The sequence below is a fragment of the Gouania willdenowi genome, chromosome 21 (genome assembly GCF_900634775.1).
Source record: "Gouania willdenowi chromosome 21, fGouWil2.1, whole genome shotgun sequence".
NCBI lineage: Eukaryota > Metazoa > Chordata > Actinopteri > Blenniiformes > Gobiesocidae > Gouania > Gouania willdenowi.
In genome coordinates this window covers 10,050,012-10,078,005 of record NC_041064.1, presented here as the reverse complement: position 1 = coordinate 10,078,005, position 27,994 = coordinate 10,050,012, and the positions used below count along the sequence as shown (strand labels likewise).

The 27,994-nt window shown below is 36.4% G+C and overlaps 1 protein-coding gene across 1 annotated transcript; it reads right to left on the bottom strand.

The window, feature by feature from the left end:
- Nucleotides 1–27,793, bottom strand: LOC114454654 (mucin-1-like). Its single transcript, XM_028435271.1, has 12 exons — nucleotides 27,528–27,793; nucleotides 15,445–15,509; nucleotides 14,696–15,347; nucleotides 13,212–13,285; nucleotides 12,907–13,066; nucleotides 11,752–11,787; nucleotides 8,206–8,301; nucleotides 6,395–6,421; nucleotides 5,208–5,225; nucleotides 3,114–3,230; nucleotides 403–462; nucleotides 1–283 (listed from the first exon to the last, which is right to left on the bottom strand). The coding sequence occupies exons 1-12, from the start codon at nucleotides 27,595–27,597 to the stop codon at nucleotides 255–257; spliced, it is 1,404 nt and encodes a 467-aa protein (XP_028291072.1). The 5' UTR covers nucleotides 27,598–27,793; the 3' UTR covers nucleotides 1–254.
- Between the last annotated feature and the right edge of the window lie 201 nt (nucleotides 27,794–27,994).

The following is a 27,994-nucleotide window of genomic DNA, read 5'->3' as shown; positions in this document are numbered from 1 at the left end:
CTTTGTTGGGATCATCCAAAAACCCTAAAGTTCACACACATTTAATTGATCTTTGTCCAAGTCTTCGTTTCCACATATGTACACACACACACACACACACAAACACACACACACACACACACACACACACACACACACAGCCCTACTCAGGGGCCTCACAGTAACTTAGCTCCACCGTAGGTAGAGGCTAACAGTGAGATTGCCACTTTGCTTGAATTCTGTTGGTCCAGGCAGTCAGGTGATCATTGCTGGTTTTAGGAGGAGTTCAACAATGTGTTGAGAACTGGAAAACAGAAAGAAAACAGTTTAATAATTACAACAACACAGTGTACTCAACTAAATATCATGTATTAGCATGTAGAGGTGTGTGTGTGTGTTTCTGTGTGTGTGTGTGTGTTTTACCCTGAGGATCCGACTGAGCCTCAGCTGCGTTGGCTTTGTGTGCTGCCTCAGGATCTGCTTCTGATTACAAAATAAAAAGACAAAGAAATAATTAGGAAAACATGCATTACAAAGAAAAACAGAAACAAATTAGGAAAAAAAAAACCTTTTATCTGTAATAGTCGAGAAGTCAGACTAGGATTCTTAAAGGGATCCTCCACTGTTTTTACAAATGTGGCCTAAAACCTTTGAAATGTCCTTATTAGAGGATTTATGCCCAACAACACAAATTATTTTGCACCATATTTGTTTTATTAACCTCTAAAAATGGGACTACTTTACCGTTTTAGAACCTGTGTTCCACCGTCTTGAAATCATGTGATTCATGACATTCCAAGCCCCATTTGTCTGTAAAAATCTCATTGTTTTCTTCTGTAGTGAAACATTCAGCCTTCTTTTTAGAAGACTGAGCAGCTTTTTTCGGTCAAAATGTCGATTTGTGCTGCTTGTGGTTGCTCTAAAGCAGCGATTCTCAACTCGTGGGTCGGGACACAAAAGTGAGTCATGGACCTGTAGTGGGTGGGTTGCCGACAGCTGGTCAAAAATAAATAAATACTTATTGTCTCTTATGTTGGACTTGTCTTTTATTTTGAAATAAAATTTTCTTTTGACAGGCATGCTGTGAAATGCATGTTGCACAGGAAAATATGTAGTTATGTTTTAAAAAAAGATTATATATGTGTGTGTTTGAAAAACTAAATTCGGTTGGTTGAATTCTTTTTTTTTTAAAAAGTGGGTCGCAATTTAATTACAGTGGAAAAATGTGGGTCCCAGGGTGACACCAGTTGCGAACCCCTGCTCTAAATAATCAGGAAAAGTTAAAGATGTTGATGTAAGCCTCTTTTGTTTACGTAAAGAGGATAAAAACAGTTGTGACCCGAAAAATTATCTATGAACGACAGTTCCAACTCTGCGGTTTGGTAGTAGACAATGAAGCAGAGAAGAAGAGCTCTCCTCTGGGACCTTTACTCTCCCTTAAACAGTGCGCTGACACGCTCCGGTGGCTGAAGTTAATGAGTAAATCACGGACTGTTGTAGATGCACAAAACCTTTGTATAGAAGTCATTTTGGGTGGGAGATGGTGAAATGCTAATAATGCTTGTTAGGAATAGATCTTCTAGTAAGTACATTTCCAATTTTTTTGGCCACATGTGTAATAACAGTGGAGGATCCCTTTAACTTGTTCTCATGTTCTGTTTGATATCAAATGTCCACAATGTTCCCTCAGAACGTTTCCTTGGCTGAATGTCTTATTGTTCCTGTTGACTGTAAATGAAAACTCTGCTGAGTTGGCAGTTTCAGGATGCAGGATGTGTGTGAGATGACTGAGAGATAAAGCTGAGTTTGCTAAGTTTCATACAGAGCTCCTGACCTTGAGGACCCGGGGGCTTTTAAGTCCCTTTAATTTTTTTTTTAACAAGTGCACTCTGGACATGTCTTACACTAAGATCCAAGGAAGCGTTAAAACTCCTGGCAGCCTGAATAAAGACTGAAATAGGAGCCAAAGGAGGAATGTAGTGGTTTTCCTTCCTGCTTATGTCATTAACTTCTATAGGAGCCAAAGCTCTCATGGGGGATGACGTCTGTGTCTTTGACGTTGGGTTTTTTTTATGCTAGTTTCCCAGTGTTTAGATCTAAACAAGTCATACAGGCTGAAGTTGAGACCAAAACGTTTACTGATGCGGGAGCTGAACCCGACACCAAACACAAAACCAGCTTGACGTCTATTTACTGTTTCATAAACGAGCGTGTGGAAAACCTTTGAGTTGATTTCTAGTCTAAAGGTTCTCAACCTTGGGGTCGCCAGACACTGTGAGAGGGTCGCTAGATAACTCTAAGAAACCAAGAATATTTTACACTTATTTTTTTACCCTTTTTCTGAAGCTACACCAACTATTTTCATCACTTTTTCCCGCCAAATTCTTACTCCTTTTGATGCATTTTTGCTACATTACTCACATTTCTGCCACTCCTCCATCAAATTTCAATGCCTTTTCTGCACATTTTTGCCCAATTTCAAAAAATGTTTTGCACTTACAAACCCTTTCCATCACTTTTGCCACCTAATGTCACATATGTTGACCTATTATTGTCACTTTTAACCTTTTTTTCTTATTTTTTTGCCAATTTAACCCCATTCACAATGTGTCATGCCCATTATTTGCCAGTTTGAACTAATAGTTCCAAAATTGACACTTTCAACCCTTTTTTAACACTTTTTCTCTCTGTTTTTTCTTCACTCTAATTTATAACTTTTAACCAATTTCTGTGGTTTTTAAAACCCCATTTCACTACTTTTCCCACCATTTTTGGTCACTTTTAACCCAATTTTTTTTATTTCTGATTAAAACGAGGATTTACATCTTTGTAAATAATAATAACAGTGGATATTATTCAGATAAATAAATACATGTGGTTTTCACAGATTCATAGAACAATGGATCATAATTTTGCTGACTTCATGGATGGACCCCAAAAAGCTCTGCCCTTCATCCCCCCTTATACATGGTCCTGTCTCCACTTGGCTGTTCTAAAATGTTCATGTCTGTGTTCAACCACCTTCAGGTACATTGGGGGTCCACGGTCTCTGGCACCTTTATTTTGGTATTTTACTTTTATTAAATCCCTGTTTTTAGTTTTGAAGGCAACACTCATGTGATGTAGTTAGTTACCCTGTCTGTTTTTGAAGCACAGTTTCTTCTTCTGATAAAGGATGTATCCACTGACGGCTCCCACTGCAGTCAAAACAATGGCAGAAAGGATTCCTGCTAAGGCACCAGATCCGCCCTCTGTGATTAAAAACAGGAGAAAAAAGGCAGCAGAAGGTCAGCTATCGCGATCAGCTCCAGCCAGGTAGAACAGGTTACTCCTTACAAAAGGAGTGAAAAACATGCTTAATATCTTGTGAGTAATTTGAGAGCAAGAAAGCGAGGGAGAGCGAGGGAGAGCGAGAGCAGCGTCAGATTGTTCCAGCATTTTCTGATCATGTTTCATCCATCTAGCCTATAATTTAGACTCTGAAAGGCAGCCAAGGAAATTTTTCTGCACCTGCGAGCAGCTCGTTGCTGTGGCAACAATCATTTGCTCAGGTTTGATGCAGCCAGAGGTTAAAGTAATGGATTACAAGTACTCAAGTTACTGTAATTTAGTTGCTTTTGACTTGTACTTTTTTGAGTATACTTCTAGATCAGTAGTTTTACTTGTACTTTAGTACATTTTTAAAGAAGTAAAGTAATTTGTTACGTTTCTACACCCAACTGTTACTGAGTAATTTAGTAGTTTTTGTTTTGAAACGATCAACGGACATTGTGAAACTACAAAAAATACTACAAAACAATCAAATGCATCACATCATATTCAACCAACTATGGAGGTGGATTTGTGTCTTTTTTATTCAATCAAAAAAAAAAAAATACTTTTCAATCAAAAATAAATTCTTTCAATCAAAAAAAAAGTGTTCAAGTGCAAAAAAAATTTGATGCCCAAATAATTGCATTTAAACACTTTTTTTCTTTGATTGAAAATATTTTTTTTTTTTATTGAATAATAAAGACACAAATCTACCTCCATAACCAACCACAATAAATTGTTGAATGCTGGCTATTTTCTCAGTTCATAACTGTAACTATACTTAGAGCCTGATATTTTATTTATTTTTTATTTTGAATTGAATTTATTGGCGTTATTTAAAAAATAATTGTACATTTTGACAAACCTTTTATTTTATACAGATGCCTTTGTGGAAAACTAAGGAAATTAAGTTCCAATTATGCAAGATATTTTATGCATCTTACATACGTACTTGTACTTGAGTACAATTTAAATCAAGTAATAACAGTACTTCTACTTGAGGAGGATATAGCAGTACTCTTTACACCCCTAGAGCCAACTAAGGGCATGATTTTGATGTAAACACCAAAAAACTTTAATTTTTTTTGCCTGTTCAAACAATAATCACACATCTGAACAGACATATCCTTGCTTTAGCAGGGTAGTGTAACACTAAACCACTTTACTTGCATTGCCAGTAAGACTTTATTCATTCTTCTGCATAGGAGTATTACCAGCACTAGCTATTTGCAGAGTTTAAGTGCATATAAAAGTCAATATTTGCAGGATATGCTGAATAGGGAAAGGGATGGTAATGCACAGTCACAGCTGTCGGGATACAAAGAGTAAAAAGCAAAGCACACCTGAACAAACGACAATAAAGCCCATGTGCTGATCGATCACACACAAGCCAGGGAACACACACATAAATTAAGAAATTAATGAGTCAGTGAAATTACGAGGTGATTAATTAGGGCCAAATGGGATGAGTCACAGAGGGAAGGTGGGTGGAGACACATGCAGGCACGCAGGAACATGCATGTGTGCACACATGGAAATTCACAGTTTTGGGTGTAACGAATGCGTGACTTTTGTCGATACTCAGAAGCTGCGATATGGAATATTCCTGAAAACAGATGCCCCCAATGACTTTCATTAAAACTCATGTTTCCTTTTCGTCAAATACCTGTACTGCATGTTTAATTCTGCTCCGTTTCAGATTTTCAGATCATATTTCAGGACATGGAAATCTCAGCGATTCTATAAATTATGCAAAGAAGTTCATCTTTACCCCTGAGCCCTTTGTGGAACTGTGAAATAACTCTTGCTTCAGAGTAAGCGACAGTGGGCTTGTAAAGGTTATGAAGCAACAGCACACCTGTCACAGTGTTTGCATGACACAAAAAAATAGGCGGAAAGCAAAGAGACAAACTCACCTTTGCCTTGAGGCTTTTCTGTTAGTGAACAGAGAAAAAAGGAATAGTTAAATACTGTAGGTATAACGAACAGTAATAACTGAGTAATATGTCATTAATATCAACAGTAACAATGACCTGAATTGTTATCATAATAAATCTAATAAAACCCGAAATGTAAAAACTGGTCAATAATGTAACAAAAGTGTTGAGTCTCAAATCTAATTATTTTATTTTTTTATAAAACCCAAAATGTTACAACTGGTTAATAACTTATTTGTTCAATATTTAAAAACCTTTTGTTATTACATTATTACATCATAAACTGAGTCAGTGATTTATAAAATAAAGAGCTAATGTAGAGAGTAGTATCATACATAAAAGTGTGTGCGCGTGTGTATTTATACGGTGTAAATCTTTCAAATCAAGCCTCAAAACCCATCCATTCCGACTTGCTTTTAACTGCTAAAACTACTCATCATGTGACTTTTATTGTTACAATGGCTCTTAAAACTTTCATTATTACATGTGCTCTTTTCTTTTATCACCTGTACTTTCATTGTAAAGTTTTTTTGAAAAGCGCTCTATAAAAATAAAGATATTAATATTATTATCATTTACTTTTTTTTTTTTTTCATTATTATTATTATTATTATTATTATTATTATTATTAAAGCCTTTTGAAGAGCCCTGGGGAAACATTTTTGGTCACATTTTTTTAACCTTCATATATATAAATATATATAAAAAAAAGGCAAAAAGTCTTTTTTTAGGCTCAGCATCTTGTTACATCATCATTGACCAGTTTTTACATTTTGACTTTTCGCATTTTATTACTGTACATTTTTTTTATAATATTTCGGGGCTTGTTACATATCGGGTCGTTGTTACATATTGGACTCTAACATGGCTGAAAATCTAATTTGCAAATATTAATAAAATAGTGAGTCTTATTGCCCAGCTACAAATGAAAAAAACATATTTACTCTATTAGGAGCTTTAGAGCTGTTTGTGTAAAATCAATTCAAACAATAGAAAAGAAACTCTTGTGTCCTGTTTGCATTCTCTGTAAGTCACGGCTACAGTGTGGGAGTGACTTTGACTTTCGTAACAAAATGTTAAACTTGAGAAACATCACGTTTTTAGGCGAATACAGTGAATATTTGGCAGCAAAACTTTATTCAAATGAAAAAAAAAAACATCCTTACCGCCTCCGGATGCACCAACTATCCCACCTAAACAAGAAGGAGAAGGAGGAAAATTAATCTGAGCACTGGTGTTATTGTGTTATTGTGTTTAATGTGTCGTATGAAGCATTGTGACTGACACGTCACAGGGGAAACGAAAAGGAAATGCGAGATACATTTTCTTTGTGGTAGTTAATACCTCAGGGGCATCCAACGTTCTACGGTTTCTGTCTCAACCGGTCTCAGAACATGCACGCACACACACATACGCACGCACGCACACACATGACTCTGCATGAAGCATCCACTCTGTGTGCTTCACAGCAATAAAATATGACTGATCTCTCTATCTGATCTACATACAAATCCATGGCTCTATACTCGCCTTTTGAACTGCCTGTCTGTAAACGCCGGGTAGATCACAGGCGACTCTGCCTGCTTAGACTTGACAAAGCTAATAACACGGTTTTAAAGAAAAGCCCACAAATATAATGATTATCCCAGATGAATCAGCTTTCACACAGGCGCTGAGGGGTGAATGAATGCTGGGAGAGGCTCCCTCAGCAAAATCTCCTGTTCCTGCTTTGCTGTTAGCTTGCCTTGTGGCTAAATGACTACATTTGTGCAAAATGAGTCAATTCATTGTCCTTTCATAGCAGTAATGTCAAACAGCAGTTTCTCACTACGTAGATTTCTGTCTATATGCTGCTACAAACTGTCATAAAGTACAAATCAGACATTAAAGCATTATACTGTATCATGGTGTAGGTTTGATACTTCTACACATGACCAAACATAAGTTCAACAAGAGAGAAATAACCTTTTAAAAGAATAATAAGGAAAACTGTTTATCCTGATGCTATTTCATTTATGATTCATACTGTTTTTATTCTGAATCATGATCAACGATGAATTGCTTCTTTGCACTTTTTTAATCCTATTTATTTATTTATATATTGAATGTGATTAGCGCAGTGATTCTCAGCTGGTGGGTCCAGACCCAAAAGTGGGTCGCGGACCAGTGCAGGGTGGGTCGCGGACAGCTGGTCAAAAATAAATAAATACTTAATGTCTCTCATGTTGGAATTAATCATGATATTATTGATGATTATGAATGGAGTTTTAAATTTCCAAAGCTCAATTATTTTTATTTTTCAAATCATATTACAAACTAGGCGAGTCCTCCAAATTTCAATATTTAAATTACGCTATATACAATATTGAAGATGCTGTGAGGTGTTACTCAAAAGAGAAGTCAAATAGTTCAGCAGCTGACTGATAATAATAAAAAATGGTATCGACAATCATTAATAATCGAAAATCGGTTTGTAGTCGAATCGAGACTCAATAATAAAGTCATTAATTTGTACTTTTTATTAATTTGTTAACTTATCAATTTATTAATTCATTAATTTATTATCACCATCATTATTATTACTATTATTATTTTTATTATTATCTTTTTTTAATTATGATGATTATTATTATTAATAATGTTTGTTGTGTGCTTTTCTTTTTCTTTTCTTTATCTTTTTTCAATTCTGGACTAAGAGTCTGCAATAAAGATTGATGGTAAATATTATTTCTAAATGTATTTTTATAATTATATTATAACTGTTGTGTAAACTTCTCCTTCCTGTTAAGCTATGATCTATTCGATTCTCTTTGTCAACAACAACTTCCTGTTATTCTCTCATTTAACTGCATTGATTCAAACCACTGTGTAGTAACAGCAGCACACGTACACACCTGCATCTCTTCACACATCATGGCTCACGCTTATTTGACATGATAAAGACGTTGACTTTGGATAGATATGATAAGACACCAACCATCGGATCCCATACTGCGGCTCTTTCCTCCTGGTTGTGGAGGGTCGACCGCTGCAGGCCCCGCATCCAGAGCATCTTCCAAGTTAAACCCGAGCTCTGTCAGAATAAAAGTTCAAATGATTTAATGTCACGGGTGGAGGGAATGCCAGTTTTTTTGTTTTTTTCTCATCTGTCTTGGAAATTTCCCACCCTTAAGGAATATCATCCAGATGTGCACCCCAAACACACACACACACACTAGTCTGTATAGGACTATACAGCACTGTCCCCATGTTGAACTGGTTAAAGTTATCAGGCCTCCTCAGGGCCCTCTTTAGCTCTATAGTCTATAATGGCCCCTTGTGAATGGCCCATCCTGTAGGAAACAAAACACTAACAGATCAAAACTCTAGTGCCACTGACCTCATGTGAGTGGCACTCCCTCACAATACTTTCCATGAAAAAAAACAAAAAACAAAAAAAAAAACTTTATCTTTCGCTGTAATCAATTCTCCTTGTGGAAAAACCCAGTCGACTTCACAGCAGGGCTGACTCAGAGGCTGGTTTAGGGTGTGGTAATTTATTACTAATAGCTCTCAGGCAAAATTATGCCATGACCTGTTTTTCCTTCTTGACCCAACGCAGAATTCAGAAAATAAGATTAGTTACCATAAAGTGCCGAGTAGATACCTGTAGCTGCAAAACAAGTTTATTTCAACGGAGACGTCTGTAAGGCAAATAATTAAAACTATTATATGAGAAAAGTTTATTTTTGCCACAGACTGAAAGTGTAACCAAGCAGGTTAATGATTATTTAATTTTTTAAATAAAATTCTGAAAAGTGCATTGAGCCCAGCGGTTCTCAAACTGTGGGGCACGCTCCCTAAAAAATGTTTTGGCTTACATTATTAGTACTGTTCTAAAATATGTCATGGCACAATCAATGTTATTTTCATGATTTTTGATAAGGACAGTCGCATTTTTTAACAAGGGGTTACATTTTTGACTTATTTCGTAGCGATGGGGGTAAGGGTGAAAGGTAGAAAAGCGATTCAGAGATATATCGCAATATTTCAACGCGCAGTTATCGTATCAATCCAAAAAAGGTCCAAATCAATTTTTCTTGAAAAGATTTTTTTTTAATCGTGTTTTTTTAACGAATTTTTTTTTAATTGCGCTAACATATGCATAGCACGTAAACGCCCGGTCACTAGGTGTCAGTGAACCACATCAGACCTTGTTAAACTACCTCACTCCTCTATGCATTTTAATTTGGAAGTTGATTGAGTTTTAATTCCATAAAACATACTAGCCACTTTTATAAATTATGTTGTTATTTTATATATATACTGTATATATACATAAATAATTTAAGAATCAGAATCTGTTGTAGAAGCAAAAATTCCTCTTTTTTTAAAAAAAAAAAAAATTGACAGTTTGATAAACATACCACTTGTTTGTGATATTTGTACTTGAATTACAGTTAGTTACCATTTACTTTTCTCTCGCAAGTTTAAAAAAAAATGAAATAAATTGTATTTTATAGCTTTATTTTACTTGTAATAGGGACATTTTCAATTATTGATATTGTGATATATCACCGGATTGTTTAGTGTCGGGATATATCGTATTGTGACATGCAAATCGTGAATCGTATATCATATCGTCAGATTCATGGCAATGCACACCCCTACTAGAGGTCTGATAATAATTCCTTCTTCAAATGTGCAACAGAAAAGGTTTGAGAAGCACTGGTTGAGCCTGTAATGAAAATATCATTTCCTGCATGTTGTGATGCAACTAATACAGCGTTTTTCAACCTTGCGTGAGGTCACCTGGAATTAAAATGGGGTCACCAGAAATGTCTAAAGTTAAAAAAAAAAAAAAAAAAAAAAAAAAAAAGTATTTTTTTTGGTTAAAAATAAAAAAATAAAAAAATGACTGGTTAAAATGTTACTTTATTTTATTATTATTCATTTTAAAATTAACACATCACATACTCAGCATCAAACAACTGTATTCTATCAAGTATAGATCTAATTCAAATAAAATACAGTTTAAAAATATATGAGGTGCATCTTTTTGTTTTTTTTAAATAGTTGACACTTCCGCACCCCTTCCATTGTCCTACCCTGACTCCCTCTTCCCTGTTCCCTCCTCCTCACATAATTTTGCAATGAAATAAATCAATTTATCTAATTTCAATAATAAACCATGAATAGCTGTCACAAAAAAGACTCCACTACATGTAGTGTTGACCTTCAACAGCATGTGCGGACAAGGTGAAAGACAAACTTTGCGCATATTGTCACTGTGTGCACTAATCCTGGCACACACAGTATAATAAACATATTTAAAAAAATTAATTCAAGAAAAAAATTATCTCTGGGGTCGCATTTTGATAGGCTATAAACAATCTTTGTGTTTTTAACAACACAAACTCTCTTCTCTCCTTACCAAAGAGCATTCCTCCTTAAGGCGCAGAGATAAACTAAACATTCGAGTGCTATTCTCCAGTGACGGAAAGAAGAATTTCCGGCTTTATAAAGTGTAAAGACAAACAAGGACGCTTATGAGAGGAAATACTTAATTAAGGGTGAAGCTTAGATGGAGAGTGCAAGAATTCTGGTTGGAGAAAGAAGTGTTAACAAAGAAAACATACCACCCTAAGGTGAGGTTAGAAAACATAAAGGATGACCCTTTATCCAGGAGGAAAAAAATCTATATGAGGTCATTTGGGAGTTTCTCACTAATTGAAATCCAATCAATCCCACAGGGAGCTGTTATTTTGCCACAGAAACTTAAAGGCACATCTGTTTCCCATAGATTTATTCAGAAAGGGAGTGGTAGAACAAATGATACGTGACACCTCGCACAAGAAAGGCACGACATGTATGTATTTCTCTTAAAACTAAAAAAACACACAAAACTGTCAACATTTGTATTCCTGGGGTCAAAGGGAGGCATTTTCATCAGCTGATCCATTCCGCAATTATTATTTTGTGACAAACGTGACATAACCCTTGTATGAGATTTTCAAAAAACTGTAAAATGTATTAAGTTTAGTTGAGTTAAATATAACAAGAATATAGACATTTTACATACTTTACATAACTAAATGACAGCTATAAGGCCTGATGTTAATGATGGAGGGGCAAATGTCAAAAGATATATACACAACGCTTTGTCCCGTTAAATGTCCTTATTAATAACAGATGTGTTTTAGTTCAATTTTTGGGGCGTAACACACTCTAAACCTTTAATAGTTTGATTAAGTTGTAGCATGTGAGTGAGCTGACCCTGTTCACTTCTCCATTCTATATTACTTTAGCTGTTTAAATGTGGACTGACCTAATATAGCATCTAATCAGCTGTTCCATCTGATCCCATCCCACAGATTATAGTATGAAACCTTTTTTACTTTATGATATTATTTAGTGTGAGTGTTTGAATCTCATGTGGTTGTATTTGTGTTTGTGTAGTTGTTGGTTATTTGTGTGCAATACATTCAGACACTGCTTCTACACGTGTGTGCAAGCATGTGTGTTTGTGTGTGTGTGTGCTTACCTGTTTTCACTCCCGGTACAATAACTGCCATATCAGCTGTTAAAAGAAGAAATAGAGAATAGTCAATTATGGGTCACTGAATTGCTGCATCACATGAATGAATGAATGAATGAATGAATGAATGAATGAATGAATGAATGAATGATTTAACTATATCTCAAACATGTATAAAAAAAAATATTTTCTTTAAAAATCAACAAATCACACAAAAGTTTGAAAAAAAAGAGTATGGGCGAAGTATATACTTTTTTATATATACCTACCACTTTTTAACTCTTGCGTTTATCTCATTTTATATCATTGCTAATATTATATATACACAAATATAAATATATATTGCACCTTTGTATACTACATAAATGTCTTTATAAATATATATTACTGTATGTATATGTTAGACCTGGGCAATGTATCGAGATTCTGGATATATCGAGATTTCTATTTTGGTGATCTAGAAAATTACAATCTCACCTATAACAACATATTTTTATTTTATATTTTAGTAAAAAATATTGAGATTAATATTGTATATTGCCATTTTGAGAAAAAAGAATAGAGATATCAGTTTTGGTCCATGTCACCCAGCTCTAGTATATATAGATATATACTGTACATATATACACTAATTAAATATCTATATAAATACCGTATATAGTACATTTGTATAACACCTTATAAATTACATATATCCATATTATATTAAATATATATATATATATATACACATCTCCAAACAAATGTCAAAATGTTTCAAATTTTTGTGCACTTTTCTTTTCCTCGTAAAGGACACACATGCCAAAGACGTGAGATCATCAAGCATGACTTTGTCTCTCAGCAACTATTCTTAACATGATGTGCACTTAAGCCTCGGGCAGACAGTAAGTTGCCAGACCTGAACTGCACAATACAGAAGATGTCTTTACTATCCAGCTTACACTATGCTATAAACATCTAAACTAAGCAGTTCAAATTTGTATATTTACAGTAATGGCAAAAGAAGTTCAACTTGTTTGAGATTGAGATTATTATTTCATGTGTATTACTTTTTTATCTGGATATAATATATCACAACTAGGATAATATTTAGTGCCAATCCCTCTACTAATGTTACATTATTTTGTGAAATACAGCAAACAGACAGAAATGTTTTCTTACACGTTGAAACTTCAGCGTCTACTTTTGGTTGAGTTTCTGCTTTGACAATTTCTTCAGTGGCTGATTTGGACGTGTCTTCATTAGCTGCTGGATCTGTGGGTTCTTCCTCCTTACTGGGTTCAACATCTGTTGCTGGTGAGGACTTATCATCTGCTCCGCTCTGTGCAAAAAGGAATACTATTTGATGCATAAAGCATGTGATCTTATTATAGGAGGAAAACAATCTAAGCATCACTGAGCTTTGGTTACATTATTTATTTGTTTACACACATCCTGACTACTATGTTGATGAGACTGGCTCTGACCTCATCTTTGGCAGCCGTTGTATTAGCACCTGAGGTGGGATTCTCCTCTGTATCTCCAGCCCCCGGGACCAAAGCTGGACATGGAGGGAACAGTGAATGGAAAGAAGAACAAACAACACAAAGCAGAGTTGAGTTTAATGGACAATTACTTTTGATGCTTATTTAAAGCTGTTGAAGACTAAAATATTCTATCATATCAAGCAGAAAAGTTCAGCACATTGCATTGTGGGATATGGAGTCCCTAAGACGAATGCATGGAAGTGTTTTTATTTTATTCTTACTGTGATTTAATGTGTTTGACCACAAAAACGTCACCAAAAGTGACTTTCCAACACACTGAAAGTTGCGGCATAACAATGACGGATGTTTATTTTTGGGTTTATAGGGAAAGATCAAAACGGACGAAACTGAATGTCTTGTAGAGTGAGATGATAACAAATCAAAAATGTATGAAGTGAAACTATGTCTTCCTTGTCTGGCAAAGAAACACAAGAGAGTGAAGGAAAAAAAATCCCTTCTGTGCATTTGTCTATATACTCCAGAACTCCAAATCCTGTGAAAATGTTCCCAATAATGTCAATAAGAGAGTGTTTACAGTGGATATCAAAACAAACTTTCGAGTGGCAATTTCAGCCTTTTACATCTTTTCTTTTTCAAACGACCTTCGATTTATTGATTTATTGACTTTACCACGTTTTTTGTCCTTTGATGTTTCTATGAGGTTTTATGCACGCTAGATGTGTTCGAAATTGCATACTAACGTACTACACACTCAATGAGTATATACTGTCTAAAATATATTATTAGTATGCTTAGGAAGATGACTGTTCCCATTGAAGTATATTTCCAAGTTTTCCCAAGATGCATTTTGAATCTGCAACGGCAAAAAACGGATGCACACTGAGACTAAACATCGTAATTGATTCGCAACCTTTGAAAGTTCTGAAAACATTTTCAGCGAAAGTGACCAAGTAGAATATCAACATGTGGTCATTTGATCCATGCAACTCACACATTTCATGCAGACATTTCAGAGATTTTTGGAGGCCCTCCATTGTGCTACTGACAAGACTTCCTGTTAACTTCAAAACAACAGCCTCATTTACAAAAGAGTTAAAGACTAATGGGGGATGAGAAGAGATTTTGGAAAGGGAATGTTTGACTTTTAGCTTGAAGCTGGTCCAAGAAATAATTTACGTTCCGCTTTCAATGCATCATGGGGTGGTTGAGTACACGGTTAAAAAAAAGTCCCGATATAGCATACATTTGGATATTTCTTGCGTACTCAATCTGTCCATACTATCTAATCCAGAACCTTAGACCTACCTGTGCAGGTATCACTGATATTTATCTAAATGCTTCTTATTCTATCAAATAGGAAGTTATAGCACAGGTTTCACAATGACAGTAATGGGAAGTAAATTATGCTAAAGAAATAGACATGATTGGTGTCATGTGCATGGATCTCCATCTCTATTGATCACCTGATGTTGATGTTGCCTCTTCAGTGTCGGTGTCTCCTGTGGAAGTTGCTGATGCTGCATTTCCGTCTACAGAAACCACATCTGTAGGAGTTTCTACTGCTCCAACGGAGGAAGCGTCAGTCAAGACAGTTGTAACATCGGTATCTCCACCTGTAGGAATCTCTGGTGCTGCATCGCTATCTAATGGAGGATTGGGTCCTCCCTCTGTTGGAGGATCTGTTTCCTTCTCTGTTGAAGTATCAGCCCCTCCGTCCGTTGGTGGATCTGTCTCAGTCTCTGTTGGAGGATCAGTCTTTTCTTCTGTTGGAAGGTCCGTCTGTCCCTCTGTTGGAGGATCTGTCTCTACCTCTGCTACCAGGTCAGTCCCTCCCTCTGTCTTTTCTTCTATTGGTAGATCAGCTCCAGCCTCTGTTGGAGGATCAGTCTGTCCAACTGCAGCAGGCTCTGTTTCAACCTCTGCTGGAGAATCAGTTTGTCCCTCTGTGGGAAGATCTGCCCCTGCGTCTGTTGGAGAATCTGTTTCTTCCACAGCTGGAGGATCAGTTTCTTCAACTGCAGAAGCTACAAGAACTCCATCGTCATCCGTAGGATTGCTTGGATCTTCTTCTTCCCCTGTGCTAGTAGCGGGGTCACTTGGTGCTGATGGGTCTTCCTGTATTTGGCACATGTACGTATAAGAAGGGCTTTGGGTACAATACAATCTACTTCATTCAAAGGCAACAAAGCAAAAACAAGTTTCTTTTTCTAACCTTAATGTCTGGTTCAGTATCTGTGGTGGTTTCTGTTGCCACCTCCTCGGCTAAAGTTGCATCATCTGCAATGTCGAAGAAGAAAGAAAGTTATTGAATATTTACTAAACTGACTTCAAAAGGTCACATTGAAATAATGGCATAGAAAAGAACACCTCATCAGAAATGCCTTTATCTCCTGACAGGTTTATCACTGCAACATGACGTGTCTGGGGATAAAAAAAAATCCTGAAAAACCATCTGAATAAACAAAACCTCAACTTAACATACCTTTCAAAAAGCAGACAAAATGAATCTTGCTGGAACTATGACATGGAAGTCAAGTTAAACGTCAAAGGAACCATCAAAGGTGATCAGCAAAACTCCTCTTACGAAGACTGGCAGTTGACAGTTGAAACATGTCAGGAGATTAAAAATTTCCTGAAAAACCTTGTAACTTAACATACTGTTAAAAAAAAAGACAAAATGAATCTCGCTGGAACTCAGAACACCTCTGCCTAAAAAAGCATCAGGTTTATCCAATACATATTCACAATAGAGTGCGCTGTTCCTCAGGGATCTATTCTAGGCCCCTTTTATATTTTCATCCTGTTATAACTGTTAAATTTGAATGTTGGCACTTGATGTCATAAGACCAAATGGCATCAAGTGCCAACATTCAAATTCAACAGTTATAATTACTGATGAACTTGACACATACATCAATAGTGAATTTTATACAAATATTCTATGGATATAACTAACCAAAACAAATATTAGCTGTTGATGTGTTCAACTTCTGTTTTTCTATTTCGTTCATTTCTATCTTCCGCCCATCCATTTTCGGAGGAGGAGACGCCGACTCCTGCGGCTGAGGGGTCATTACAATCGTGTCATGTGAAGATGATTGTGGGAACAATTTAAAGTGTTGACAGTTGTCACTCTGTCTTCCATCATACTTAACTGTGAGAACTACTTTTTGCTTGCCCTGTCTGTCTGTTACAGCTGTACGTAATACACAATCTGAACATCCTTTGAAGATGCATTCACGCATGCATTTTTTATTTCTACTAATATTACTGGCTGTTAAATTAAGTTTTTAGCTTATATATTTTATAAATAATGAAGCCTATTTTCAGACCATTTGCAAACCATTTGAATGCCCTAACACTAAAAACATACTAACATGACATTTTCAATTTGGAAGAATGGTAACAAAATGTACGTCTTTGCCAAAAATTTTTACTTAAAATTCTATCATTATCAAAAATAAATAAAAATTTAATTAATTAATTATTAATTAAATTTATTTTTCATGTATATATGTTGTTACACATATATATTGAAATTTGTCCTCTGCAATTTAACCCATCAAAAGCTCCTACACACAACATTAGTCCTTGATTTAAATAAGTGAAGGAACTAAACTACTTGCAGACCGCAAAAGGCCCTTGCCCTAACAACATACTAACATGACAATTTAAATTTGGAAGAATGTTAACAAAATTCACCTCTTTGCAAAAGTGTTTCACTTAAACTTGTTGTTATGGCATTTGTACGGTTAAACAAAGCCGTTTTGAATTTTTAATCTAAGATTACTGAGACCTGCCAAGTCAGATGGTATCAGAGACAGCGAAGCCTGAAGGGAGAGCAGCATGAACATATTTGAAGTGTTTCCACCATGTCATAAATCTTCCAACACAAAAAAGGGCTGGTGACATCCTGATTCCGTTGCACACACACGCACACGCAAACTGTGCTTCAAATACATTAAACATGCATTCATGCACAACAAGATCTCTTTGTGTCCGTCACTCACTATTTTGCCCATTGAATGCCACTGCATCACTTTAGGGTTTAATTAGAACCCCAACTAAAAAAAGTTTATAATGATTAACATGAAAGCCAGCGAAGTAAAATAAAAGGCGGAAATGTGCAAATCAATTGTATATATTTCCTTTCTTGTTTCTTCTGGCAATCGATAATTATGGAAGCAGGTAATGCATTTCTCCAGTGCAGACAGACAGAGTCAATCTAATGCCTTTACAGTCAGTCTGTACTAAAGTTCCCATTAGGTGCCTCTGAAAACACTATTGTTACTTAATCAGGCCAGGATCTAAGTTAATGTGTATGCATAACTGTTGGCATGTGTGTGTTTAAGAACATGTCTGAGTAAATTTTTATATAACCATAATGTGTGCGTGCATGTGTGCGTGCATGTGTGCGTTGCGCCTCCATAGAACATTCTGTTCTATTCCCATCTCTCACTTTGCCACTTCCTCTTTAACGTATACGTCTCTTTTAAACATACCCACTTCATGCACACACACACACATGCAGGTACACACACACCCATAAAATGACCCCCCCCTCTCCACCCCCACTTCTCCTAGTCTAAACATACAAACAGCCTCATGTTAACACCCATGTGACTTTTCAGTGTAGCCATGTATTTGCATTCACTCTCACACTTTGTAGTGCGTCAAACTCATTTAAGTTCAGGGGCCAAATACAGAGCTGTTTGATCTTAAGTGGGCCACAGATTTTATGCAGAAAAATTAGTCATTTCAACATTATTGTGCCATAGTTTGCACTTCTACCTAAACATAAAATACTAAACATGTAATAAACCGACATTATCCAGGCAATAAATCAAGGGTATCAACCTCATTTTTCAGGGGCCAAATAGGGACCAGTTTGATCTCAAGTAAGCCACAGATTCTAGTGGGGAAAAAAAAAGACCAATTTCAACATCATTGTGCCCTATTTTTCAATATCAGTTCAATTCACTTAAAAAATCATTAATTTTGTTACCAATTTTTGTGTAATTTAGAGGACTTTTGGGCAATTGTTTATGGAAAAAGTTATTTTCTTTTCACAATTTTCAATAAAAAATGACTGCATTCATGTGACATACAGTAGACAAAGGAAAAATGCAATCCCCTCAAAATAAATTGGAGAATTTGAGATATCCACAACTGGATTTTTTGGTCATTTACACAATAATCAATGTTTTCTCTGCCATTTTTAACTTCCTTCTGTGGGCCAAATTGGATCCTCTAAAAGGCCGGATTTGGCCCCCGGGCCTTGAGTTTGACAAATGTGTAATAAGTGATAGACATCACCAGCCCCAACAGGATCTTCACTTTAAATTTTCAATATTTTGTGGCCAATTTCTATTAAATTAAGAGAAATGTTATGCAACAATTTAAGGAAAATGTAAGGATTTTGTAAGAATTTTTAGTTTTTTCAACAGTTCAACATTAAAAATAACTGCAAACATGCGATATAAGCAAACTGGATGTTTTTGTCAAAAAGCGAGTAATAGTGTGCACTTCTACACATACATAAAAAACAAAATATGTAAGAAACCGACAATATCCAAGCAGTAAGCGATAGATAACAGTCCCAACAGGGTCTTTACTTTAAATTTCCTAGATTTTGTGACCAATTTCTTTTAAATTAAGAGAAATATAATGTAATAACTTGAGGAAAATTAAAGAATTTTGAAGGAATTCACAGGGTTTTTTTTTCCCACTGTTTAACATTAACGAGTTCTGATGAACTACGGCCGGACCTGTTCCTGAGAATTTAGTGAAATGACTCGGTTCGACAGAGTAAAACAAATGAAATTGTGCGACGTAAAATGGTAATTTACTTTGAATTGCCTTTGAAACAATATATCACATGACTATGTTCCCATAACATTGGAAATTGCCAAAAAAAGGGGGTGGGCCCCTGAGCCCCATTTAAAAAAAAAAAAAAAAGAGCTCCGAGCGTCTCATCATATTAATTCATAGAGTATTCATACCAAACTGCAGTGTGATCTAACAAGAACTAACGGAGGAGTAGTCATTTGAAAAATGGGGCCCCCGGGGGCCCCCTGACACCCCCGTAACACATATGGGGTAATAGGCTCTATTTATATATTGGTATGTGCCAATGATTCGGGACCACCAACAGTCGTAATATTTGATCAAACAAATAAATGGGGCCCCAAATCAAAATTCGGGCTCTGAGCACTAGTGTACACAACAAGAAGAAATATTGTTCAGTATCATTTAAACAATAATTCATAATTTCTCTGTCATTTTTACTTTCTCCTGTGGACCGAATTGGATGCTCCAAAGGGCCAGATTTGGCCAGCAAGCCATGAGTTTGACACATATGCTGTAGTGTGTCCTGTTTTGCGTTACAGCAACAGTGAGATCAGTTGTTGCCCTTCTCTCTCTCTCTCTCTCTCTCTCTCTCTCTGTCTATACCAGCCTCTCTCGGCCTTCCTGCTCCCAGTCCCTTCAGGCTGGTGGTGACTCATCTCTTCTTCTCTGGCTGCACGCTACAGTACAAGACCTCACCACAACAGTGCTAAACTGTAACAAAGTCCCACTCCCCCCCAGAGAAAACTTTTTGCAGTCAAACCTGTTTACACATGTGGGAAAAAAAAGTATGGAACTATAAGCCATGTTGTACTTTTTCTTCCAAAGCTGTACCAATAATGGAAACACTTACTGGCTCTGAGCGAAGCTAGTGAAATCTGCCTGCCAGCATCTCTTAGCTCACGTATTAACAAGGGTTATTTAATTATCCGTTTATTTGTAATCACAATACACAAGTGGAAAAAGTGAGATTTTTTTGTGCCATTTTTTGCTTTCACATTCTTCCAAGGATTTTACCCTAAAGTGGATTTAATGGAAATTAAGTCTGCCAACTCTACTTTGAATACCCATTGGGCTTAACATACAAACTGAAATGTCTTCTTCAATTTCACCATTACACTCAGTGGGAGACATTTACTTGGTTATGACAGGGGTTCCCAACCTCGGGGTCAGAACCCCATTTGGGTCTAGCAAGACACTGAAAGTGGAGTCGCGAGATGCCTTTAAGAAACTAAGAATATTGTTTGAACATTTTAAGCCCTTTTTTGCTTATTTTTACCGTTTTTCTGCACCTACACCAAACTTGCCATATTTTATCCTATTTTCATCACTTTTTCTTGCCATATTTTTACTCTTTTTAATCCAAGTTTTCTACATTACTCCCATTTTTGCCACTTCATCAAATTTCAATGTCTTTTCCGCACATTTTTTTCCACTTTCAAGACAAGTTTTAGCAGCTATAAACCCTTTTTACCACTTTTCCCACCTAATGTCGCATATGTTGACCCATTATTGTCACTTTTAACCTCTTTTCACCATATTTCATGCAAAATTTTAGCCAATTCACCCACATTCATCATTTGTAATGCCCATTATTTGCTACTTTTTTCTGGCACTTTTAATATTGACACTTTGAACCTTTTTTTTTTTTACCACTTTTTCTGTCTGTTTTTGGCCACTCTAATTTGCAACTTTGAACCAATTTCTGTGTTTTTTTTTTAAAATCCTATTTGACCACTTTTACAACCATTTTTCTTCACTTTTAACCCATTTTTTTCTGATTAAAGCTATCTTTATGATGACTATATATTATTGTGCAAATAATAATTAACTTACTGGATAACAGTGGATATTATTCAGATAAATAAATGAATGTAGTTAGTGTCCAGTCAAGTCTATTCAAGTCAAAAGTCCTCAAGTCTCAACAAGTCACGAGTACATAATGTACCACATCTGGTGCCATTTTACACAGCAAGAATATTCAACTGATATTAACAATGAATTACTTAAAGTACATATTTGTCAAATAATAGTGATATAATCTGATATAACGCTTTTATAAGCAAATCAAACCAACATCTTTTTAGATTTGAACATTTTCTTCACAGTTCCTATGTTAACGAAACAAACAATAATCATACTGGGAAATATAACGAGGTTTACTTTTTCCAAATTAACTATTCATCATGGTATAATCCAAAGGATATCACTCTTGGAATCATTTTTTACTGCTAGTGTGCGCACGTCTCAGCCTAGCTTGAGGTTTTAAGCTGCTTCCTGATTGGCTGTAGGTTTATTTAAGGGTGGACGTGTCAATAAAAGTCCAGACTCATTGCTCTGTCATAATAATTACATTATATAAAAAAATTTGTCATGGAAAGGTAGGAAGTCTAGTCTTCCCGAGTCAATAGGCTCAAGTCTGAGTTAAGTCACGAGTCATTTGTTTTCAAGTTTAAGTCGAGTTTCACGTCCTTAGTCGAGTCTAAAGTCCAAGTCCATGTTATATAACTTGAGTCCACACCTCTGATAATAACGCATATTGTGCTCTGATATAAGAAGGAAAAAAAAAATATGTCACTCATACGCTAAGGCTTGATAAAGTTAAAATATGCTCCTTTTTATCAAAAGACAAAAGAAAAGTCCGGCTACGAAGCTTGTGGATAAACGTCTTTGTGACCGCAACAGGAATGATCTTGGGGCTGCTTTTTTCAAAGGTGGGGGGACTTGCTGCTTTTAAAAGGATTTGGCGACAGGTAATAAACATGTTTTAATCAAAAGTTAAGGCGCTCTAACAATAACTGTGTAGAGGCGTAGCTTCTGGTAAATTGGTAGAGGCAGGGGAGGAAGTAGAGCTGTTGAGGGCGGGACATCGAGACGTTCTCTCAGAATGTCCGGATAGCAGGAAATAAAAAAAATAAAAAAGATGTTTTTTTTTCCTCCTCGGATAGATTTTGATATCCCTGAGAGCGCTTAACTAATTCAAGCATCTGCTTTGTGTAAGTAGGTCCCTGCATGCATCAACATGCTGCTGCGTCCACAAAAACCAACAGATGTTGGAACCGAGTTTACAACAGTAGTCAAGATCAAAAGAAGACGCAACTTTATACCTTGGCTTCTGTATCCACTAGTTAAAAAAACGTAACAGACAATGAGACAATTAGGCGTCCTAATAATCTATTAACTTTGTGCAGTGGGTGAGAGAAACACCTTCAGCAAACATCATCACGTTGGTTACTTACGAGAAGTGTAAACACCGAGTTTGGCACGTGAATGAAACTTAAAATAAAACTTAAGGTATGATTCCAATGAAACAACACGATTACCAGGAAATGATTTCAAATTTCAGATTGTGAAACAAAGGGTAGATGGAGTAGGGATGCTGTTACATCATTTTAACTGAAGAACTACTCACATTGTTAGCAAATGCTCGTTAGCATGGTCTAAGAAAATTTGGTCCCAGGTTTAAAACACAAAGAAAAACAAGTTAATTAATCACAATTTTTGTACTGAGTGACATCAATGCTAACCAATTCTTCTTTTAAAGGGATGTTTGGTATTAGCATTTTGCCGATATCCGACATACCGATATTGTCCACCAATATGCCTACAACATTTCTGATTTCAGATATTTATACATAATATACATAAAGCCCCTTCCCTCAACCTCATTTTTGGTCACATTATATACATCACCATGGAAATAACAGGTTATGGCTACTTTTAATGTTAAAATAAACATCATCTGTGCCAAATAAGAAAGATTCTTCAACTTTAGTAATGGAAAAAAGTGCCGTATTGACGCTCTAAATGCTCTGTCTGACTGCATTTCTTTCAGTTAAAAAGAGGTTTAAATGCATAAAATGTACCTTTTTAAAGTAACTACAGTTTATGCACTCACTTTGAATTTTCAAAAGAAAAAAAACATTACTTATCTGTAACTTATTCTGTTATTTAAAGTGTAAAAAAAAATATGGTACGACTGTCTGGCCACAACAGCTATATTAAAAACATCTTTAAAATGACTCAAAATGTGTTCAAATATTTGACATGAAATCCTACGTGATTTGTAGTCTTGTATGAAATTTAAAAGTATTTCTATTTCTATTTACAGTATATTATTCATGCAAACGGAGCTCCTAAACGGACAAGCAAGGAAAAGAGAAACAAAAATAAATTGAACTTTTGAGAGATCTCACAAAACGGAGCCCCACAATGGTAATGAATTCAAAGTATCCTCTTTACCTGTCTGTCACTCAAGTGAAAGTTATGTTGACTAAAAAGCAAATCCTTCATATCTTTATATTTTAACCCGAAAAGTCAATAAATGGAGTAATTGTGATGGACTCTGTACAAACTTTGTCTGATAATGCCAATTATATGTATTATTTGTCATGAAAAATCATATATGTCATTGATTCCTATGAAGATATTACATTTTATGGTGAATATTGACACTAAATGTCACCCATCTCAAGTTTAACACAGGAATGAAGTAAAAAACACATCTTAATTTGATTATTTATGTTTACATTCATCATCTGTGCACACTTAACCCAGTCTGTACGACAGTATAAATGTCCAACTCTAGGCTCAAGGGCCAAAACTGGTCATCAGAACATCCAAAATGGCCCAAATCAAAGGACTAAAAATGTGTGACATTTGGACTTCATTCCTAAAAAGAATTGCACTTTTCTAGATTAAACTGTGTCCATTGAACTGAAATGAGTTCACGCCTCCCTGACCCTGCTCTACAGGGATGTCGGGGGTCTGCTGGAGCCTGTTGAAGCTCACATTGGGCACATAGTGGGATACACCCCGGGACAGGAAGAGGAAACTGGAATTTCCAGGCACGCAGAGTAAAGATACGTACTGTGGACAATAGGGCTCAAACTCTTCTTCATCCCTCTGGCTTTAAACTGAAGCAGCATCGCTAACTATCACTTTAAATCGTTTAATTGCTCTAATGTGTGGGAATGACTAATAATGTGTGGAACAAAATCCTTTTCTCGTAACAGTAGACCCAGAAACAGTTTGTGCATGTGTGACAGCTCATTGTACTTTATGGTACATTACTATTGCACAACAACATGCACGTCACATCAATGCCCCTATGGGGGTGAGAATGTGTGTGTGAGGGTTTTACCTATTCACCAAAACCATGATTAATGTGTTGGCAGTGAACGTGTAAACACAGACAAGCCTGCACACACACATTTGGTACACATTACACAGCTAATTCTCCTCTTTCCTTTAAAGACACACACGTGTGCTGGAGCTGACCTATGCACACACACACACACACACACACACAAACACACGCACACTGATGTTAATGAAGCACGCCCGTACTCCCACATGCTCTGTACATTACAGCACACACCCACACATGTGTGTCCTCGTACATACATCAGGGCCCCGGGGGGAAAGAAGGAGCTGAAACAAGTCGGGTCATTGGGTGTAGTCTACAGCTGGAGCTGGATCTAGTTACTGATACTCTACATCCCTCACCTCTATATGAATGATCTACGTGTGTACCTCTGACCTAGCGCTCCATCTTTTACAACAGGGCGATTCAGCAACATTTGCTACACGTTTCCACGACCATTAAGCAACATCAAAGTGCAAATAAACGCACTTTGTATTCAGCTGCCATCAGTATCACACTGTTAAGAAAAAAGAAAAGATTTCATCAAGCAAAATGGAGAGAGATCTGTTCATCGTGGCTAAAATCTCAAAAAGGTAAATGTTAAAGAGCTTTTCTGACATTTTACTTTAACGTTGGTTGCAACATAGGTGAAAGATCATTTGTGCCTGCAGGCTAAACTCACATACAGTGTGTGTGTGTGTGTGTGTGTGTGTGTGTGTGTGTGTAGTGAAAAGTGCTGACTCATCACTGTTTTAAAGATAAAAACCTATTCAGGTTGTTCAAATTAACATACAAGAGCAGTCAGAGAGCGCAAACCTCCGCCAAACGCCTTTTTGCCACATATCCACAGTTATCTTGAAGAAATTTCTATAACCATTAACGATCCAAAAAGTATGGGCATCCCCATTTTCTGGAAAAATTGCAGTAAAATGAGCAATCTAGATCCGATCCGGATGAAACTCGCAGTGGTAATTGAGAAACCATTATAACCAACGTAACTGAGCCAAATCTCATAAAGATCGGTTAATTAGGAAACAAGATATATATATATATTTTATTTCACCAATGATGAGAGATATAATATGTTAGGGTTTCATTTATTTAGAAAACTGTTCTTCAGGGAATTGACTTTGATCTCCCGACATATTTCGACTGTCTACTGTCAGTCTTTTTCAGAGGCGTCTGCTGATGGCTTTGATGTTCTTTTCGGTTTCTTCTTTTATTAATATAAAAAGGTTTCATGACTAGTAGACACTTCTGAAGAAGACTGGCAGTTGACAGTCGAAACATGTCGGGAGATCAAAGTAAATTTCCTGAAGAACAGTTGTCTGATTAAACATATTGACATAAACTTAACACTTTTTTTTTTTTTTTTAAACTGATCCAGAATCAGTTCATTGATCTCCTCTAACATCAAATCGAATCAACTATGGCGTAATGTCTGTCTTTGATAAAAATGTTGTCAAAAAGAGTTATGGACGTGATCCTGCTAACAGACAAACGAACAAATGGTGGTGAAAAACAAACAAACATTTATTACCTCCGCTAATCAGGTACTGGTAATAAATGTTTTCTTTCTGCTCAATTATTTTGATGGACAACGACCTGGGCCACAAACTCCCTCAAACTAACTTACAGTATAGTGAAAAGTGCTGAGTCATCCCTTTTTTTAAGATAAAAATCTATTCCGGTTGATGAAATTAACAAAGAAAAACACTCAACGCACACCTCCACCAAACTCCAAATATCCTTTTTTTTTTAACCAGTTATCCATATTTATCATTCCATCATCATTAATAACGATACAAAATGTATAGGCATCCTTATTTTTTCAGGAAAAATCGCAAACAATCAGTATATTGATCCCCTTTAAATTTTAATTGAATCTTCCATGGCGTGAGATACCTCTGCCAAGGAGGTAATAAATGTTTTCTTTCTAATCAACAATTTTGATGGACCATGAGCTGGGCCGCATGTGGCCCGCGGGCCTCCAGTTGAATATCCCTGTGAGTCAGATTTCCTGCATCCATCCCCACTGACAAAGAGCTGGACGTTTAACAGCAAACAATGAGAGGGATGGGGGGTGGGGGGGGTAGATAAGCACATGTCTGTCTGTCTCTCTTTGTCTGTGATCGTGCACGCTGAGGTAGAGGAGGAGGAGGAGGGTGCTGCTGCTGCTGCTTCCTCTCCAGTGATCATAAAAAAGTGACCCAGCAGAGAAGTGTTTGCACAATGCTCATTAGGATCATCTCTCCATGTTTTCCCTCTCAGTCAGCTCCCAGCGTTTCCCTTTAATCCTTTTCCAATACTTTCTACTCGCCCCCAACTTTCTTCACTTTATGTGCTTCCTTTGATTTTTTTTTTTTGATTTTTTATATTCCCTTTGAAACAATCTGGAATCATTGCATGCATGATGGGCCTGGAGGGGAAAGTCAGAGGTAGAGGCCCATGGGTTAGCTGTAGAAAGAGGGGGAAAGATACAGGACAAGGCGAGCATCGATTCATTGCTTTTATTATAGGAGGGGAAAACCCCTATATTAGAAGCAGAAGGTGACTCGGATTTACTTTTGTAAAGAAAAAACAAAAGGGATCACCACCACACCCTAATGACCTAAAATCCATGAAAAATAAAAGATGCGGCAGTATTACATGACACACCTATTTCTCTGATGATATCTGTGCTGCCACTCCCAGAAGACATGAAATACAGTCCAGATATGGATCATTTAACTCAATGAAACAATGAATGAAATGGATTAATAAACGAATAGATAGATAGATAGATAGATAGATAGATAGATAGATAGATAGATAGATAGATAGATAGATAGGGCTGGGCAAAATGCACCAAAACTCATATTTCTACATTTTTTCTCAAAATGACAATTTACGATACAAACCTCGATATTTTTTATTTCAAATAAAGTCTTACCAGAAAAACTATTTGTTGATGCACAATACAACACAATATGTGCCACTTTTGGCATTTTCTCCTCTAAGGGACAGCACGTGTGAGTGAGTTCTGTATTGTGGCCTTTTTTTTTTTTTTAGGGGAAGGTCTTGGTTAAAATTCTCCCTGAAATCTAGTTTTCATGCCATTCTGAGAAGTAGCAAAGGTAGTGACTCCTAAAACGAGTATTTCAATACAAAATAAGCTATAATAGGTGATATTGTCATTTTCTATGTTGCCACAACAAAAAACTCGATATATTGCCCAGCTCTAGACATAGATAGATAGATAGATAGATAGATAGATAGATAGATAGATAGATAGATAGATAGATAGATAGATAGATCCTTACCTTGTGCATTGGTGTGTGCAGCCAACAGGCTACCTATGAGCAGGATCCACAGGTATGACATCATCATCATGAGAACACGGTGTTCTGACGGAGGGGTTCAAACCCGGGGCTCGCGCTGCCGTTTCTTGCCCGTGAAGGTGAAGGAGTGAAGGAGTGAAGAAGTGACGGGTACCGGGAGGTCTCAGGTGCGGGTGGGGCTCGTGCTTGTCTCTCTGAGGCTGAACGTGACGTTCCCAATGTGGTGATGAAGAGAGAGAGGTCCGGCTTTATTGAAGGGGGCGTGGCCTCAGGGGTGGTTTGATTTATGAGGAGGTTCTTCTTCTTCTTCTTCTTCTTCTTCTTCTTCTTCTTCTTCTTCTTCTTCTTCTTCTTCTTCTTCTTCTTCTTCTTCTTCTTCTTCTTCTTCTTCTTCTTCTTCTTTGGTGTTTTTTTTTTTTTTAAACTGATCAACCTTTACTCATCAATGC

Bases quoted from the DNA above. Each gene is read 5' to 3' on its own strand.
- LOC114454654 (XM_028435271.1), bottom strand. From the start codon at position 27,597: ATGATGATGATGTCATACCTGTGGATCCTGCTCATAGGTAGCCTGTTG. The intron at 15,348-15,444 runs GTTAGAAAAAGA...TGCCAAATACAG, and splicing joins ATACTGAACCAGACATTAAG to GAAGACCCATCAGCACCAAG. The intron at 8,302-11,751 runs GTAAGCACACAC...TTATTCTGACAG, and splicing joins TGTACCGGGAGTGAAAACAG to AGCTCGGGTTTAACTTGGAA.